The sequence below is a fragment of the Podarcis tiliguerta genome (genome assembly GCF_965153285.1).
Source record: "Podarcis tiliguerta genome assembly, chromosome: 7".
Taxonomy (NCBI): domain Eukaryota; kingdom Metazoa; phylum Chordata; class Lepidosauria; order Squamata; family Lacertidae; genus Podarcis; species Podarcis tiliguerta.
The window spans coordinates 11,360,952-11,379,802 of record NC_139540.1 but is presented as its reverse complement, the minus strand read 5'-3'; the positions used below and the strand labels follow the sequence as shown (position 1 = coordinate 11,379,802).

The window sequence follows — 18,851 nt, the reverse complement described above, 5'->3', positions numbered from 1 at the left end:
CTGATTGGTCCTAGAACAATAGGATTCAGAATGCAGCAGCCTGATTGGTCCTAGAACAATAGGATCCAGAATGCAGCAGCCTGATTGGTCCACAGGAGCCGCCCAATCCAGCTCCAGGTGGAAGTGAATCCGCGACCTGATTGGTCTACAGGAGAATCCCGGACTTAGCCAATCACATGGGGCCCATTGTGTAAATAATGTATATAAAGCAGACATTCTGGGGGAACTTCCATTCCTCCTCACCACTATGAGCTGAATAAAGAGCATGAAATCCACTCTCGACTCTGAGTATACTTCAGGAGGGTTTGAGTGCGTCTCTGTGCATGCCTGTGTTTAAAAATAAGCAAACAAAGCAGCCCCGATCTTAAAAAAAATTAAACCATATTTTTATTTATATATTTATTTTTTTTCATATAGAAAAAGAAATTAAAAAATGAAGAGGACGACGAAGAAAAAATGCAGGCTTATGGCAGCTCAGTCTTGTCGGCCCCCTCCGCTTGGGCCGCGGATTCCGATCCTCCGGAAGTGAGCAAAGTCCTCCGGTTGTAGTGTCCTTTGATGATCCCGGAATTGTTGTTCTCGTTCAAGATCTGCTTCTGCTTCTGCCTGTTGAGGGACTGCACCAGCCCCAACACGACAGCCGCCAAGGAATACTGCCCTGTCAGTTTTCTTGGTTGCAAGATCAAAGGGTTTGGCTGTACTCTTCCCAGAAGAAAATAGGTCTTGATCTTCCCTTCTTGCTCGCTGATGCCCTTGACGTAGATCTCCCCCCGGTAGTCAAAGGCAAACCCCCGGTCCTTCAAGATGAGATATGTTTCCTCGGGCACCTGCATTCGGCCGCTAATGCCGGTGCTGTCCATTCGGCTTGCTAAGTTGACTGTTTTGCCCCAGATGTCGTACTGGGGTTTCTTAGCACCAATGACGCCCGCGACGACAGAGCCATGGCTGATCCCTAGGAAGGGGGAAAGAGAAAAGATCAGGCTAGAAGAATCGTCATGCTTGTCTGCTGCAGCACAAACAACAAAGAATGACTGTTTTTGGATCTAACATGGCTGGGGTACCAGATATACTGGGGTCAGTATATCTGAAGGAGCGTCTCCACCCCCATCGTTCTGCCTGGACACGGAGGTCCAGCTCCGAGGGATGTCTGGTGGTTCCCTCACTGCGAGAAGCAAAGCTACAGGGAATCAGGCAGAAGGCCTTCTCAGTTCGGGTGCAGTGCTCCTGAACGCCACAAAGTGACTGTTCCAGTTTGCAAATGTTCTTTGGAACCCGAACATCCGACAGGGCTTCTGCAGCTTCCTGCAGCCAATCAGAAGCCGTGCTTTGGTTTCTGAACGTTTTTGGAAGTCGAACGGTAACATCAACACCGCCATGTGGGAATGCCTTGCAGATGACCACAGTGTCTAGAAACAGACAAGTTGTGCATCCACAGCCATGACCAGAGGATGAATGACCGCTGGGAGGGATGCAGAGAGAAGTAATGCCATGGTGCATTTACACCAGCAGAACTGGACGCCTCGTCTGCCCCCAGGCGCTGCAGCCTTCCAACAGTTTGACTTCACACCCAAAGGTGCACCCCTCCAATGTCTCCTGAGACAAATGGATGGCAGCTCCCAGCTCCCAGGATTATATTGCACATGGCTTCAGTGTAGAGATGCTTGCAAAGGCTTTCTCATTCACTCCAGGGAAGAATCAGCCTCATGCCTTCAAAGAGAAGCCCGTGCAGTGCTACCCTTTCTACTGATGTGAAGCCTACTCACCTGAGAGCTTTAAATGCATCTGAAACTCTACATTCGGGTGACTAATGTTAAGGGCTCAGCCCATACGTACCAATGCGGAGTTCAAAGTTGTTGAACGAATGCTTGTTGATCTCTTGGATGCTTTCATTCAGCGCTATGGAGAAATCCGCTAGGGCACATAAGTGCCCCCATTTATCTTCGCATTGCTGGGGAGGGAATGAAAAGCAGAAAATTCATTGCACAAGTCAGGCATATAACACCAGTCCTGAGATGCATTGGCTCCCAGTACGTTTCCGAGCACAATTCAAAGTGTTGGTGCTGAGCTTTAAAGCCCTAAATGGCCTCGGTCCAGTATACCTGAAGGAGCGTCTCCACCCCTATCGTTCAGCCCGGACACTGAGGTCAGCTCTGAGGGCCTTCTGGAGATTCCCTCCCTGCGAGAAGTGAGGTTGCAGGGAAGCAGGCAGAGGGCCTTCTCGGTAGTGGCACCTGCCCTGTAGAATGCCCTCCAATCAGATGTCGAGGAAATAAACAACTATCTGACTTTTAGAAGACATCTGAAGGCAGCCCTGTTTAGGGAAGTTTTAAATGTTTGAAGTTTTATCATGTTTTTAATATTCTGTTGGGAGCTGCCCAGAGTGGTTGGGAGGCCTGGCCAGATGGGCAGGGTATAAATAAATTATTATTATTATTATTATTATTATTATTATTATTATTAGGCATAGGTCAGCTGCCCTCTACTCACATTTCATACAATCGGGATCTTGCTCCCTGTCCCACTAGAGATTAATTTTATTTTTTATTTGTTTGCCACTTAATTGCAAATAAACACCCAGAGAAAATGTTTCTATATCACCTTGCCTTGGGCTGATTAACATTCTAAAGCCTTTTAGATGCAATTGGGATTTTGTGTTCTCAATTTGCATTTTTGTTGTTGTGAAGTACCCTGTGATCTTTGGATAAAAGGTATTATACATATACATATACATATACATATACATATACATATACATATATATATATATATATATATACACACACACATACACACACCAATATTGTTCAACCAGCATGTAGCCATGACAGGTGAGAACAAATATCTGTTTTGTTCCAGGAAATGCCAAACTGCATATATTTAAAAGGGACTCCAATGTCCTGTACTTTAGACTATGCATTAGAAAATACAAGTTCTCTTTGTTAGGCAACAGAAAACTCCTTACCTGTTTTTCAGGTGATAACCCGGACACAGCCATGTAGGTGCTGCCAATGGTTTTGATTTTTTCAATATCTTGAAACCTTTCTTCACCTAGCAACTAACAAAGAAAAGAGTTCATTGAATCGCATTTTATTGGATGCACAGCTCCCAAACGGTTTTTTATTTTTATTTTTCATCACGTGGAAGGTGTCAATTCTGTAGCACTTTGCAGAAGGGCTAATGACCTGTGTTTTTTGTTTTTGTTTTAAAAAGCATAACTGTTAGGAAACATTTAAGAATGTTTAATTCCATGGAATATGCTGCAACTCAACAGGTTTGCCCCAGTATGTGATTATCCAGATATGCATTTATGTGGTTGCGGATGGGACAGAATGAAGATGATGGAATTTTGTGTTAATGTTTCTGCATTTGCACACACCTGCACTACAGGTGAAGCTGAATGGGCCTTCCTTCCCTGGCAGATTGCGGAGGTTGGAATTCTCTGCTATTTACACAGAACATTCGTATCCTGACCCCATAACCAGAGTTCTCTGGGCATCCAGCTATGAAATTGGCAGCATGCAACCCAGGCATAATAACACAAATACAGCATAAAACAAAATGACCAAAAAAAGCCTGTTTAGCCCATAACATCATGTTGGAAGATTGGGAAAGGTTATGGAAAATTGATTTACAATTCACAGATTGTTCTTTGTGGAAAGAAAACTATATGAAGATGATGGTATATAACACCAGTGCAGTTAGGAAGAATGTATAAAACCGGTTCAAATCTGTGTTGGAAATGTAAGGAAAAAGAAGGGACTTTTTATCATACGTGGTGGGATTGTAGTAAAAAAAAAAAGGGGGGGGGAAATGATATATAATGAGTTGAAGAAAATGTTCCAATGCTTTCTTGTTAGGGATTGTAGGAAAAGACCTGCCAAGGAAATTAAAAAACATTTTCATGTATGCGACAACGGCGGCAAGAGTCTTAATAGCAGAAGGATGGAAGAATGAGGAAATCCTGACTAAAGAACTGTGGCAAGAGAAATTGACGGATTACGCGGAATTGGCAAAACTGACACATAAGCTGTGACTTTAAAGAAGAATGGGAACATTTTACGAAGTACTTAAAGAAACAACTAAATGAACTGGACTCCTTGGCAGGTTTTGAATAAACATTCACAAACTCTTTATTGGTAGTATACCGATAGACAAACTGAGGATCTTTACAACTTTATAACATGCAGAGAAGAATATGTGCTGAGAAACCAGAGAGAGGAGCTGAGGGAAGTCTGGGGGTGGGAGGGGGGTGTTCTTCTTTTTAGGGGAGGGGGAGGGGGGAAATGGGGGGGATGAGGATGAAGTATTTTTGATGAATTGTTATGTCTGTAGCAGGAGCCCCCCCCCATCATTCAGTTTGTACAAACTTCACACACACTCACACTCATACACTACATAGGCTACACCTCTGTTATAAATTCATAGAAAATCAACCATACATCGGATTTGCACTGTTCCACTTTTATTTTACTCCATGAAGGAAAGACTACAAAATGGGGAAGGTTTGATACAGGGCGCCATAATCCCTTCACCATACCAGCACATCCACAGGAGCCCTGCCCAGTTGCTATGCCAACCCTGATGATCCCAGACAGAAGACAATCAAGATCACAAAGAACTTGCATATGGGAGTGGATTCAGCACAAACTGGAACAAAGGACAATGATCAGATCTTCCCTCAGGGGGCAGGAAACTGCGACTACCTTTTGTCTTCAGAAAATGACTCATGGGGAGGGGTAGAAAGGAACCAGCCAGGTGACAGGACACTCAGGTTACCACCACAACTCCTCCCTCAACCCCTCCTTTCTGTAATGTATGCATGATGTTTCTGGGGGTGGGCTTGACCTAGAGGATGGGAATTTCAAAAGTTTTTATAAGGTCTTGCACACCATTTTTCTGTGTCTTTCCTCTCTCCTGCAAGTGAGGGGAACACCCTGCTGCAACAGTTCAATAAAGGCCAAGCCTACAGGCTGATGATTTGCTCCAATTTACTCTGATTGGTGTCTTTACTTTTTGTCCAAGGGAGCCCTCAGATTTTTCCGGTAACATGTCAAAATTCCTTATAAAAAATACTTATTAAAAAACCCCTGTTTTTGCACAAACCAGCATACCCTACCGACTGCTTCCTGACATGAGCAACACCAGGTTGCAGTCACTGCCACTGCCAGCCCCCACTGTAATGGAAAACCTCTCTCAGCGACCAGTTGTGCTAGCAGAGAGGTTTCTATACATTTTATTGGTTTTTTTTTACATATATATTCCAACAGTCATATAAGAAGAATTACCGACGAAAGAAGAATGGAGGATGAAATTGATGGACTATGCACAACTTGATAAATTAACTGGAAGGATTCGAAACCTGCAGAATCAGAGATTCTTAGAAGATTGGAGTAAATGTACAAACTATTTGGAAAGTAATTGTACTGAACAGATTGCGCTAGTAGGACTGCAAGAAGTTTTGTAAGGAAGATTATTTGAAATATTGCAAGGAAGACTATGAGGAGAATTATTAGTCACCGGTAATGACAATTAAGAGTAATGGTGAAATTAAGAAATGCAGAATAAGTTATAAAGAACAAAAATCATCAGAGGTGTTGATGAAAGTCTAAAACATTGTATAAGATGAAAAGTTATGTTGCTTCCATTTTTGTGCCAATAATATTCTTGCTGACGTCATCGGATATAAAAACAACTTACAATCCTGTCTATTAATCTACATTGCCAAGTAAAAATCTCATTATATATCATTTCCCAAGTCCTGATTCATATTTTTAACTATCATTTTAGTTTTCTTTTTGTTCAGTTTAAAACCTGCTACATGTCCGAATTGTTCTATCTCTTCTAATACTTCCTTGGCACTAATTAATGGTTCTTCTATTGTTAATACCAAGTCATCAGCTAAGGCTTTCACTTTGTGTTCCTATGGTAGCAGAGGGGTTTCTGGCTTGAGTTCTGTAGGGATTCAAGCTTCGCATATGCCACCAACCATGTTTGGGAAAAACGCAACACAACACTCTGATTTCGCATGAAGTGAAAGATTGCATTTTTATGATTCTCTTGATCAGTTCGTCGTCTCTGCACCCTACAGCAATTGATGACTAGAGGGGACGCTGTTTGCTACGCACTCTGTAAATCCGAACTGTGCTTCGAAATCTTCTGTTGGCATGACACTGCAGTCCTGTCTACGCTCAAGGTCACTGCAGCCGTGCCCAGAATGCAGGACCTGGGCTTCTTAAAGCGTGCTTTGCAGAACGGCACAAATCTACAGACTGCTTGGAAACTTGACATGCCCTGCAAATGAGGCTTAATTCCCCCCCCCCCCCAGTCTTTAATAATAATAATAATAATAAATGTTATAATAAATGTTGCAATGGCCATAATCTGCATTTTGCACCAGGATAATAGATGCGGTGTAAAGCAGTTTGATTTCACACTCCCTGCACACAAATCTTTGCAGGATCGAAAGGAGAGAGAGAAATGATCCCTGTAATGGGGGGGGGGGGAACTTAAAGCATTTCATGACAATATCAATATTGGTACTACCTGCACTGCAGGAGAGAGGAGGAAATGGAGCAATGAAGATTAGATGGGATAAGCTCAACAGATAAATGAGAGCAAAACTAGTGATGACTGCGTGCGAGTTTGAGAGAGAGGGTGTGAAGAAAGGGAGGGAGAGAAATCACACTGTTTGATTCTTAAGAAAGCCACTTCTGCCCTAAGGAGGAGGTGGGGTTGCGAGCTTCTCGGCCCCTCCATGCGCGCGGTGGGTGGAGGCCAGCCCCCCCGGCCGCGTCGCCCCCTGGCCAGCCAATCGGCTGGCTCGGGGCGTGGCCTGCCCTATAAAGTCAGGATGCGGCCTGGGATCTCCCTCTTTGCCACTGGCCAGCTGTTCCTGCTTTCCCACCCTCCCACCCTATAAGGTTTTTCGTTCCTTGACCTTGCTATGGACCTTGGTTGGTCGCCGTTGAGGGGCCTGGTAGGAATTTTTCCACTTGGCAAATTGGCACCAGCCACTTGGTTTTCGCCTACCTTGTAGCAAATTGTCGCAACTGTCTGGGTATTGGCGGTTAGGCATTGGTATTGTTCTGTATATGGAAGAGGGGAGGTAGTGCCATCACCTGCCCCACATATTGAAGGGTAGTCTGGTAAAGGATTCCCGGGGGCGTGGCCCTGTCTGAAGCCTAGGGATGCCCCCTAGCACTGACCCCCGGGGGGAGTTCCTAGTTGACATGCATCAGCAGAACTCCCCCTACTGGTGGTTAACCATTCCCGGACTTCGAGCGGACGGGCTGAAGTTGGATATGCACTGGTACCGCGGGTTAATAACTTAATTCGTTCTGGAGGTCTGTTCTTAACCTGAAACTGTTCTTAACCTGAGGTACCACTTTAGCTAATGGGGCCTTCTGCTGCTGCCATGCCGCCAGAGCACGATTTCTGTTTTTATCCTGAACCAAAGTTCTTAACCCAAGGTACTATTTCTGGGTTAGCGGAGTCTGTAACCTGAAGCGTATGTAACCCAAGGTACCACTGTAGTCGGTTAGGACCAGTGTCTAAGCCAATACAGCTCCTCACCTGTAACCAATAAAGTTGTGGCCTTTTTTTTAGCCCATTAACCTCAATAATTGTGTCATGTACCATAATTTCCACCTGCGGGGGTGGGAACTCGCCACGCAAATATAAGCCCAGCTGGATCAGGCCAAAGTCCCATTTAGTTGAGCATCCTTATCTCACAGTGGCCAGCTAGATATCTATGGGAAGCTCACAAGCAGGACCTGGGTGCAGCAACCATCTCCCATTTGTTTTGGAAGCAGCAAATGGTTCTGGATATAAGTTGCTGGAAACTGCAGGAGGGGAGGGTGGGCTTGTGCTTGGGTCCAGAATGGGGCAGCTAGACTGGTGACTGGGAGCGGCCGCCGGGACCACATAACACTGCTCCTGAGAGATCTGCATTGGCTCCCAGTATGTTTCCGAGCACAATTCAAAGTGTTGGTGCTGACCTTTAAAGCCCTAAACGGCCTCGGTCCTGTATACCTGAAGGAGCGTCTCCACCCCCATCGTTCAGCCCGGACACTGAGGTCCAGCACCGAGGGCCTTCTGGCGGTTCCCTCCCTGCGAGAAGTGAGGTTCTAGGGAACCAGACAGAGGGCCTTCTCAGTGGTGGCGCCCGCCCTGTGGAACGCCCTCCCTTCAGATGTGAAAGAAATAAGCAGCTATCTTCTTTTTAAAAGACATCTGAAGGTAGCCCTGTTTAGGGAAGTTTTTAATATTTAATGCTGTGTTGTTTTAAACACTTGATTGGAAACCGTCCAGAGTGGCTAGGGAAACTCAGCCAGATGGGCAGGGTATAAATAAAAGGTAAAGGTACCCCTGCCCGTACGGGCCAGTCTTGACAGACTCTAGGGTTGTGCGCCCATCTCACTCAAAGAGGCCATGGGCCAGCGCTGTCCGAAGACACTTCCGGGTCACGTGGCCAGCGTGACATCGCTGCTCTGGCAAGCCAGAGCCGCACACGAAAACGCCGTTTACCTTCCCGCTAGTAAGCGGTCCCTATTTATCTACTTGCACCCAGGGGTGCTTTTGAACTGCTAGGTTGGCAGGCGCTGGGACCGAAGAGCGGGAGCGCACCCCGCCGCGGGGATTCGAACCGCCGACCTTTCGATCGGCAAGCCCTAGGCACTGAGGCTTTAACCCACAGCGCCACCCGCGTCCCAAGGGTATAAATAATAAATTATTATTATTATTGTTGTTGCTGGTTCCCTGTAGGCATCTGGCTGAGGATGCTGGCTTAGATGGACCACTGGCTTGACCCCCCATACTATCCTTATGTTCTTATTGGCTCAGGAACATAAGGCCAGACACTTCATTCGCTGTGCGAGGTCACAGCTGTGGCACTTAATTGAACTGTCGCAGCTCCTTTCCTTCATTTAAGCCTGCTGAAAGAGGCTTCTGGTGGAAGTCAATCAACTGTGTCTCCAAATCAAAAACAGATTAACAACTGGCAAAGGACTGCATCACCTCCTCTTGCTTCCCAAACTGATCGTTATATATACCTAACGATGTCGGGAGTCGCCCCTAATTGGATCCTTTATAAATTAAGCGGTCAGTGCAAGAATAGAAGGTTAAGTTTCTCAATGAGGCTGATGCTTTCTGACTTTCTTGGCACCCTGGGAAAATCCTAGCCAGTGTTGCGCTTATGTGCTGTTGCAGGAATTTATGTATAGGTTGGGGGGGGGGTTGCCCCTCCAGCAGATATCATGCACGTGCAGCCCACTACCAAAACCAGCACAATCGCTTTTGTGATTTGTCCCCACAAAACACTTCATCACAGTTTCTTCCTATCTATTCAAAGGGCCTTTGCTGCATGATACCAAATCTAATAATTCACTGATCAATGTATCTGTGTATTGGCTCACTGGGAAAACTTCAGAAATTCATATAGACGTGTGAGCTCAGCTACTCAGCAGCCCCTCTGCCTGAGTGATAATTCTTGGCATCCTGATACCTGAGTGCCAGACAGGTAGCCATTCCAGAAATAACAAACCCAGATGAAGACAAAAGTGTGTGATTAACTTGTCTGGGAAACAGGGAAATGTAAATATCTTTTTTGTTACACTTGATGGGTGTTTGGTGGAGGGCAAGGGGAACCATGGGGCAGGGTCCAGGATGCTCAGATTACTGCCACTAGACCTCCCCTTTCATGATGTAACCATGATGCATTAGTGATGTAGTTTGGGGGACTGTAACATGGGGATTAGCAGCTAATAAAAGTTTGGGGGCTCTTTTGTTCAGGGCTTCCATCTTGTTCCACCTTTTGGCAGGTGGGAGTCCTGTCGCAACAGTCTTCAATAAAGACCAAGCCTACTGGCTGCTGTTTCGCTCTGGTATTCCTGGCTGGTGTCCTTGTTTTTTTGTCCAAGGGAGCCCTCAGATTTCTCCATTAACAGTGCTCAAATGGAATAAGGGCCAGATCAGGACCAGGTAACTTGAGAAGTCACCCTACCCCTTAAATATGCAGTAGGCAGCTGTGTTCTGCAAGAGATCCCCCCCCCCCCAAATACCACAGTAACTCAGAGTAGGTCCTTCAACGTGACTGACCCTGTTCTGTGGAACAGCCTCCCCACTGAGATATGAGAGGAGGCCATCGTCCGTACCCCCCTTGAAACATTTGAAGTTGTTTTTGTCTTAGGTTTAAAAACAATGCAAAATGAACACTATTTCCAGTTGTTCTTTGCATTGTTTAAAAAAACTATTTTAGCTGTTATTGTTATATGTTCACATCTCACCTTAAAGCACATGTAAAAGGCATTTCATGATTATTTAATATAATTACTAATATTGTTGGATATGACGGGACCTGCTTCGTTTTGAAAGCGTGCTGTTTTGCTCCAGCTGCAGCATGAAAAACAAAGCCATTAATAAATACACCGATAGCTGGGTAAGAACTTGGGCATAAAATTGAGTTTTTATATCGATAGACACAGTGGGAGAGGATTGCCGGCAGTGTTTGAAAAGCTGAACACCTCTTTGAAATGTCTCTGAGCTGCATTACAACACAAGCTATTGAACGCTCCCGTCTTAAAGGCTACCTCTGTCATGCCCTCGGCTTGTCGATCTATACAGATTTGTACAATTGCTCAAAATGTCACCTTGAAATGAGGGGGGGGGGGGAGTCAGAGTTTCAGGGAACATTATTTCCTTCAGCTTGAAATGGCAAGCTGGCAAGGATGCCCAGGTAGAGGCTTCAGAGTGTGAAGAGGCAAACTGGAACAACCATCCCATCTCTACTGTCTGAAATGGCTTGTACTTTCAAGTAGCTGGCACGCTTGTCTCTTGATACATCCTTTGATCTGCATTTCCTGACATTTGTGCACATGTAACCAAGACACCGGACCCGGGTGGCGCTGTGGGTAAAAGCTTCAGCGCCTAGGACTTGCCGATCGAAAGGTCGGCAGTTCGAATCCCCACGGCGGGGTGCGCTCCCGTCGCTCAGTCCCAGCGCCTGCCAACCTAGCAGTTCGAAAGCACCTCCAGGTGCAAGTAGATAAATAGGGACCACTTACTAGCGGGAAGGTAAACGGCGTTCTGTGTGCTGCGCTGGCTCGCCAGATTCAGCTTGTCACGCTGGCCACGTGACCCGGAAGTGTCTGCGGACAGCGCTGGCTCCCGGCCTCTAGAGTGAGATGAGCGCACAACCCTAGAGTCTGTCAAGACTGGCCCGTACGGGCAGGGGTACCTTTACCTTAACCAAGACACACAGCAGCCCAGAATCCATGAGAGGGAGCCCAATGAGAGAGAAACTCAAAAAAAAAAAAAAAAAAAAGTCGGTGAAATGCAACAACGGAGACCTAGCAGAGGTGTTATCTCAGGACTCCGAGGCACAAACTGTATTTTGAGAAGCACTGCCATATTCCAGCGCTGGACACCTGTGTCGTTTCAAGCACAGGGAAGACGTATTGCAGAAATGAGGAGCCTGAGAAGCAAATGCGGCCCCTTAGGTCTCTCTATCTGGCCCCTGGGAGGCCCCCAGGCCACATAACTTCTCCCTGGGCCACATTGCTCTGTGCCCTGCTTCTGCCCTGGCTAGAATGCACCCTTGAGCTCTTCTGATTCTCAGAGCTGTCTTTCCCATATGGCTCAGTGGTTCGTTGCGCCAGGGCGGCGGCCTCCCAGGGGCGCCCCAGTGAGTGGGGGAGCTGCGCGGCTTTGCCAGCGGCCTCCCCTTTCCCTGCACACCTGCCAGCTGCTCCCCGTCAAACATATGGCTGGTGGGCATGCAGCTTCCCTCCCAAGCCTTTCCCGCAGCAGCATAGGGGAGAGTTGCGCACCCCCTCCCATGGCTGGCAGTGTGCAGCTTTGCTCCCCCCATTATCCATGGTAATTTGGGGGTGCAGAGTGGATATTTGCATCTGCTAAAGATGGCCCTGCTGATGCTTCTTACTAGCCTGGATGGAGGGCAGAGAGGGGCATGTATGGAAACGAGCCAATTGCACAAGGTGAAATTTGTTGCTCTGCACACTTCTATCCCTGTCCACTACTGATCCGTGGCCCCTGCAGAGTTGCCGGGAAGGGAATGCGGCCCTTGGTTTGCCAAAGAGTCATCTCCCTTGTTACCAGAATAAGCAGTTGTGTTTGGTGCTATATACAGTGAGGGGGGGGGGGGGAGAAGAAGAAGAAGAAGAAGAAGAAGAAGAAGAAGAAGAAGAAGAAGAAGAAGAAGAAGAAGAAGAAGAAGAAGAAGAAGAAGAGTTTGGATTTGATATCCCGCCTTTCACTCCCCTTCAGGAGTCTCAAAGCGGCTAACATTCTCCTTTCCCTTCCTCCCCCACAACAAACACTCTGTGAGGTGAGTGGGGCTGAGAGACTTCAGAGAAGTGTGACTAGCCCAAGGTCACCCAGCAGCTGCATGTGGAGGAGCGGAGACGCGAACCCGGTTCCCCAGATTACGTGACTACCGCTCTTAACCACTACACCACACTGGCTCTCCAGTGCCCGTTTGTCCTCTGACGAAGAAATGACCAGTCCATAATTTTCATGGTAGGTTTATTGTAGCTTTGAGAGACAGAATAACAACAGGAAAAACCCCAGAAACCCAGAAGACAAAAGTCAGGGTTTTCCTGTTGTTATTCTGTCTCTCACAGCTACAATAAACCTACCATTAAAATTATGGACTGGTCATTTCTTCATCAGAGGGCAAACTTAGCAGGGGACCAAATACTCCCCCCCCCCGACTATATATATATATATATATATATATATATATATATATATATATACAGTAGCACCTCGGCTTACGTTGCCTTTGGGTAACGTAAACTTCAGGTTGCGAAAGTAGCAAACCCGGAAGAGTTTGGGCGAGCGCACATGCGCAGAAGTGCTCTACCGCGCGCATGCGCAGAAGCGGTCCCCCTGGTTGCGGAAACCTCAGGATTCGACCGGAGCTCTGGAATGGATCCCGTCCGCAACTGGAGGTACCACTGTATATGTTTACATCACTGGAGTCTGGCAGCCAAAGGTTAGGTTATGTGTCAGGGATTCTTTAGTTGTGATTTCTGCACTGTAGGGGGTTGGTCTAGAGGACCTCTGGGGATCCCATCTCTACAATTTGATTTCAAATTAATATACAGACTTCCTCCACTTTGGGTCTCTTGCTTGCACATTTTTTCTTCTGGCTCTCCCTCTCACATATCCTTCTCTTACAGCTTCTTTTCCAACCTTCACTTCCCAAATATCCCAGCTTCCCTTGCTGTCCTGCTTTCTTGGGCTGCTGCCTTCTTTCCAAAGCCCTCGACTTTTTCTTTCCTCTGCCCTTCTGTCTGTTCCGTAGGATGCATGCGTCTGAGCCAATGGCAACGAGAGTCCTTTCGGAGGAGAGCAGCTGAGCCAATCGGAGTGAGGAAATCTTTCACCTGCCTTCTGTGCCACCAGGGCAGCTCGGCCAATCATTGCCCGAGAACTCATTATCGACCCCCGCCTCCCCAAACCCCCTCAGCACATTACCATATAGATTGAAATAAAAGCAGCAGCAATCATTGCATGGAGGTTAAACTAATGTAATGACTGAGCTGGTGCAAATGCCAGGCCTCCCGACCCTGACCGCCTGTTTTCTTAAATTTCATTCCACTGCACAGACACACACACACACCGCCCAAAAACGCCACCAAGGGCTGCGAAATTACCTCATCGAAGTCTGCAATGATTTCGTTCAGCAGACGCAGACATTCCACTCCCTGGTTGTTCATTTCGGTCTGGGAATAGAAGTCTGCAAAGCCCGGGATGGAAGCAAACATGACGCCGACAGCGTCGTAGGACTGAGAATACAGTTCCTAGGGATAGTGGAAGAGCAAAAGGACAGAGGAGAAAAATGAACCTCAGTGACATATTGTAGGTAGCAGAATAAAGGGAGCGGGCAGCGAGTTTCATTGCCAGCAGTTAACACATCATAGAATTTGTACATCTTGCGAGCAAGAGGATGGACAGGTGTTTGGTACTTGCTCATCAGTTAACCCTAGAGGTAGATTAATAATAATAATAATAATAATAATAATAATAATAATAATAATAAATTATTTATACCCCACCCATCTGGCTGGGTTTCCCCAGCCACTCTGGGTTGCTCCCAACAGAATATTAAAAACACAATAAAACAAACATTAAAGGTAAAGGTAAAGGTACCGCTGCCCGTACGGGCCAGTCGTGTTCGACTCTAGGGTTGTGCGCCCATCTCACTCAAGAGGCCGGGGGTCAGCGCTGTCACTTCTGGGTCACATGGCCAGCATGACATCGCTGCTCTGGAGAGCCAGAGCCACACACAGAAACGCCGTTTACCTTCCCGCTAGTAAGCGGTCCCTATTTATCTACTTGCACCCGGGAGTGCTTTCGAACTGCTAGGTTGGCAGGCGCTGGGACCGAACAACGGGAGCGCACCCCGCCGCGGGGATTCGAACCGCCGACCTCTCGATGGGCAAGCCCTAGGCGCTGAGGCTTTTACCCACAGCGCCACCCGCGTCCCTAAAACAAACATTAAAAACTTCCCTAAACAGGGCTGCCTTCAGATGTCTTCTAAAAGTCAGATAGTTGTTTACTTCCTTGACATCTGGATGCTGTTAGTTGGAATTCCTGCATTGCAGGGGGTCAGACTCGATATCCCTTAGGGTCCCATCCAACTCTACGGTTTTATGATTCTGTGATATACAATGGTAGATGAAGGACTCAGCCACGTTAGTCAAAATACAGCGTTATAAATGCGTCATAACACTGTGACACCAGATGGCGCTGAAATCACAACTCAACAATATTTTCAATTGCGAGCTTTACAACTTTTTTTTTTTTTTTTTGCAGAGCGTATTCAGAATGTTTCTTATAGCTGTTTAGACCTAGCCCTAGGATGCAGAGCTGGCCTCTGGCAACTGGCTTTGGCTGCCATGAAAGGGCTGCAAGGTTTAATGTATGTAAAAGGTAAAGGGACCCCTGACCATTAGGTCCAGTTGTGACCGACTCTGGGGTTGTGGTGCTCATCTCGCTTTATTGGCCGAGGGAGCCAGCGTATAGCTTCCGGGTCATGTGGCCAGCATGACTAAGCCGCTTCTGGTGAACCAGAGCAGCACACAGAAACACCGTTTACCTTCCCGCTGGAGCAGTACCTATTTATCTACTTGCACTTAGACGTCCTTTTGAACTGCCAGGTGGGCAGGAGCAGGGACCGAGCAACGGGAGCTCACCCTGTCATTGGGATTCAAACTGCCGACCTTCTGATCGGCAAGTCCTAGGCTCTGTGGTTTCACTCACAGCGATACCCGCGTCCCTTATTGTATGTAAGATGTGCTTAATTTATTTAGAAGTCACAAATACAGCAAGGCCACTTGATACAAGCAAGAGCCTGTATGTGTGAGCCACGTGCCTCGCAGTGGCAGGGGGGAAGAAGAAGAAGAAGAAGAAGAAGAAGAAGAAGAGTTTGGATTTGATATCCTGCCTTTCACTCCCTTTAAGGAGTCTCAAAGCGGCTAACATTCTCCTTTCCCTTCCTCCCCCACAACAAACACTCTGTGAGGTGAGTGGGGCTGAGAGACTTCAAAGAAGTGTGACTGGCCCAAGGTCACCCAGCAGCTGCATGTGGAGGAGCGGAGAGCGGAGACCAGATTACGAGACTACCGCTCTTAACCACTACACCACACTGGAAGCTATTTAATGTGCAAAATTGTTTGTGCCCATCACCTCCTTACGTTGCTGCAGGGGTCTCAACCACGCCGTCAGCACAGCGATGCTTATGGATCAATTCACACAACGGCCACAGATGGGCGGGGTATAAATAATAATAATTAATAATAATAATAATAATAATAATAGCTTAGGGATTATGCACAAAAAAGTGTTCACTCTTCCATTCCCCTTTCCTGGAGAGCAGTGAAGCTCACATTTTAGGTAGATGAGCATTTTCTGCATTGAAGCACAAACAAGCCAGTGAACTGATTCACAAATCTTCAGCAGGCATGATAATGAAAGAGGCTGAGAGAGAGAGGAAAGGGATTATTATGTTGAGAGATCAGAGTCTGAAAATAACAGGCATAAATGGCAAACTATGCAGAGAGTGTTCTCCACACAGCGAGAACAGATGTAGCTTAGCATAACAATGGCCTGGTTCCCAAGTCGCATTAAACCATAGTTTCAAAACAAACGATGGGTTGACTGTCCTTGGGTCATCTGGCTAACATGTTTGCCCTGCACATGCCCCTCAATTTGCAGGCGATGAAAATAAGGCAGGGGGCATTTTATTTTATTCCTTATTTAATATTCCATTTATACCCCTTGTTTCCTCAAGGAAACAATGGCTGTCCATCTCACCAGATGGTTCTCACAGCACCTTGTGAGGTAGGATGAGATACAGTGACTGGACCAAATTAGCTCCATGGCTGTGTGATGATTTGAACCCCAGTCTTCTAGGTCATGGTCCGATACCTTAACCCAGGGGTAGGCAACCTAAGGCCCGTGGGCCGGACGTGGCCCAATCGCCTTCTCAATCCGGCCCATGGACGGTCTGGGAATCAGTGTGTTTTTACATGAGTAGAATGTGTTCTTTTATTTAAAACGCACCTCTGGGTTATTTGTGGGGCCTGCCTGGTGTTTTTACATGAGTAGAATGTGTGCTTTTATTTAAAATGCATCTCTGGGTTTGTGGGGCCTAGGATTTCTTTCATTTTCCCCCCCTTAAAAATATAGTCTGGCCCACCACATGGTCTGAGGGATGCTGGACCGGACCACTGCTGAAAAAGGTTGATGACCCCTGCCCTAACCACTATACCACCCTGGTTCATTTCACTTATTTTAAGGGGAGAATCTTCCAAAATTCCCGCATTTGGGACCTCCTTTTATCTTGGTGTCAGGAGCAATCAATGGCTGCTATTACAATTTTTTTTTTTAAAAAAATAGCAATACTGCACCCCCCCAATCCATTGTTTGCAGTGGAGGTAGTTATTATGGTAGTTCATAACAAGGTCTAACAATTAAAAAAAATGTATGGGAGGCAATCCAGAGGGCAACAAAATATCACCTCAAGGACCGCCTCTTCCCAGATGAACCGACCCGTACCCTAAGATCATCTTCTGAGGCCCCCCTTTGTGTGCCTCCTCCTCGAGAAGTCCAGAGAGTGACAACATGAGAACAGGGCCTTCTCTGCGGTGGCTCCCTGTCTGTGGAATGCTCTCCCCAGGGAAGTTCACCTAGCGCCTTTATTATACATCTTTATGTGCCAGGCAAAAACGTTCCTTTTTAACCAGGCCTTTGGTTGATCTTAATGACATCCAACACCCTTTTAGAATGTGGCTTTGGGGTGGGGGGTGTTATTGGGTTATTGCGTTTGGTCTGATTTTATATGTTGTGGTCTTGTTGTCAACCGCCCTGAGACCTCCGGGTATAGGGCGGTGTATAAGTTGAATAAAATCATCAATCATCTTCATTATCATCATCTTCAAAACTAAATCTTGACACTAGGAAAACACCCACCATCATGGTCAAAGCTGAATGTTCCTTTGAAAAAACTGTAAGTGGGATAGCTCAGCTGGTGGAGCATAAGATTCTTAATTTCAGGGTCATGGGTTTGAGCCCCATTTTGGGTGAAAGATTTCTGCATTGCAGGGGGTTGGACTAGATGATCCTCGTGGTCCCTTCCAAGTCTACAATTCTGTGATTCTGTATGCACAGTGTCAGCAGAATTGTTTGTTTCAATACTCAGCATTCCACAGATGGGGAGCCACTGCAAAAAAGGCCCTTTCTCACGTTGCCACCCTCTGGACCTCTCAAGGAGAAGATACATGAAGGAGGGCCTCAGAAGATGATCTTAGGGTCTGGGTAGGTTCATATGGGAAGAGGCAGTCCTTGAGGTAATATTTTGTTGCCCTCTGGATTGCCTCCCATACATTTTTAAAAATTGTTAGACCTTATTATAAACTCCTTAGTGGTGTTTCATTGCAGCAGGCGGCAGACCAGCAGCTCCCTGTTCAGGTGAGTGGCAGAGTGTAAGGGATTGGTGACAAATTGTGCCTTACCTCTAACACAGTTCATTTCAGACTTGGAATTTGGGTTTTCTTGCTCCATGGTTGAAATATACACGGAGTGGAGATTGGATTTCATGCTCTTTATTCAGCTCATAGTGGTGAGGAGGAATGAAAGTTCCCCCAAAGTATCTGCTTTATATATATTATTTACACAATGGGCCGCAAGTGATTGGCTAATTCCGGGATTCTCCTGCAGGCCAATCAGGTTGTGGATTCACTTCCATCTGGAACTGGATTGGGTGGCTCCTGCAGACCAATCATACTGCTGCATTGTTCTGGGACCAATCAGACTGCTGCATTCTGAATCCTATTGTTCTAGGACCAATCAGACTGCTGCCTTTTGGATCCTATTCAACTCGGTACATAACAGTGGTTATTATAAATAAGGTTTTAGAACTCTTGGCTGGGACTCATACATGCATCCATGCACTAAAGAGAACTGTGTGTTAAGCCAGAGCTTTGCTTGCTGTTTTATTCCCACTGCTTCCCCATTTTGCTGAAGAGGCAAGCCTTTTCAGCAGCTTGTCTCTTCAGCAGCAGGAATTTCACCAGCTATGAAAGGAATCACAAGAGAAGACCCAACTGTACAAGATTTTTAAATGCTGCCCATTCTTAGGTGAAACCAGAGCCAAAATATTACATACTTCATTATCTCGGTCCTTTTCCAAGAAGTGACGGGCAACGTGGCTCGGAAGGATATTGCGCAGCATGTTTTCGTTGTGCTCTCTTAACTCCTTCATCTCGTTGATTTCTTCTTTGGCTTGGCCACGCCACAGGAAGTCCAACCTGGCTGTGTATTCAAGC

General features: G+C 46.5%; 1 protein-coding gene and 1 long non-coding RNA gene across 3 annotated transcripts in view; both read right to left on the bottom strand.

Annotated features, from left to right (window-relative positions):
- Positions 1-18,851, bottom strand: part of LOC310682281 — a 430,308-nt gene that overhangs the window by 80,024 nt on the left and 331,433 nt on the right. The window lies entirely within an intron of this gene.
- Positions 365-18,851, bottom strand: part of ADCY8 (adenylate cyclase 8) — a 127,040-nt gene continuing 108,553 nt past the window's right edge. For both annotated transcript variants that reach the window (XM_083450415.1, XM_083450416.1), the window contains 5 exons: positions 18,692-18,850; positions 13,677-13,823; positions 2,963-3,055; positions 1,834-1,948; positions 365-952 (listed from right to left, as the gene is read on the bottom strand). In XM_083450415.1, coding sequence (XP_083306541.1) covers positions 465-952; positions 1,834-1,948; positions 2,963-3,055; positions 13,677-13,823; positions 18,692-18,850 — 1,002 coding nt within the window. In that variant the 3' untranslated portion in view covers positions 365-464. The remainder of the gene's footprint in view (positions 953-1,833; positions 1,949-2,962; positions 3,056-13,676; positions 13,824-18,691; position 18,851) is intronic.